The sequence below is a fragment of the Elephantulus edwardii genome, unplaced genomic scaffold (assembly GCF_000299155.1).
Source record: "Elephantulus edwardii isolate Elephantulus edwardi_28Jun2011 unplaced genomic scaffold, EleEdw1.0 scaffold00017, whole genome shotgun sequence".
Lineage (NCBI taxonomy): Eukaryota > Metazoa > Chordata > Mammalia > Macroscelidea > Macroscelididae > Elephantulus > Elephantulus edwardii.
In genome coordinates, this window is record NW_006399767.1 from 4,576,172 (window position 1) to 4,576,762 (window position 591).

At 33.5% G+C, this 591-nt stretch overlaps 1 protein-coding gene across 1 annotated transcript in view; it reads left to right on the forward strand.

The window, feature by feature from the left end:
• The first annotated feature begins 214 nt into the window (after window positions 1-214).
• LOC102848192 (cytochrome P450 2K1-like) overlaps window positions 215-591 on the forward strand; it is a 35,888-nt gene continuing 35,511 nt past the window's right edge. The window contains exon 1 of the mRNA XM_006882118.1: window positions 215-227. Coding sequence (XP_006882180.1) covers window positions 215-227 — 13 coding nt within the window. The remainder of the gene's footprint in view (window positions 228-591) is intronic.

Here is a 591-nt window from a genome sequence, read left to right on the forward strand (position 1 = left end):
AAATAAATTTTATGTATATGTCATCTGTGCAGAAAAAAATCTATTACTAAATTTTTAATTAATTAATTAAAAATATATTAATTAAGTGCCATGTATAGTGTTAGGTATGCAGGAGATAAAAACTTAAAAAATTCTCACAAGAACTTTTTTAATTTCTTGGAGAAAATGGATTATGCTGAAAAAAAAGAAATACATAAAAGCAATTAGTGAAGACATGCGGGAAAACTGTAATGAAGAAGATAATATATTAAAGAGTTTCCAATTCAGTCTCAATCTGTTGATCCAGCTCCTCATTAAATGAATATATATTAATTATATATATGATTATACCATGGACTGCTAGGAGAACAAACATGTTCATCCTGGAGAGGGGTAAATCTGCCTGCTATTTGGAGGCAAGGACTCTGAAGCTTCATCTGACATTCTTTAGACATGTTGCAAGGAGGGACCAGTCCTTGGAGAAGGATATCATGCTTGGGAGTGTAGAGGGACAGAGCAAGAGAGGAAGACTCTATGAGATGAATCGATTCAGTGATTGGAGTAATGGATGTAGATGTGTCAGAGACAGTAAGATTGGCACAGGATAGAGCA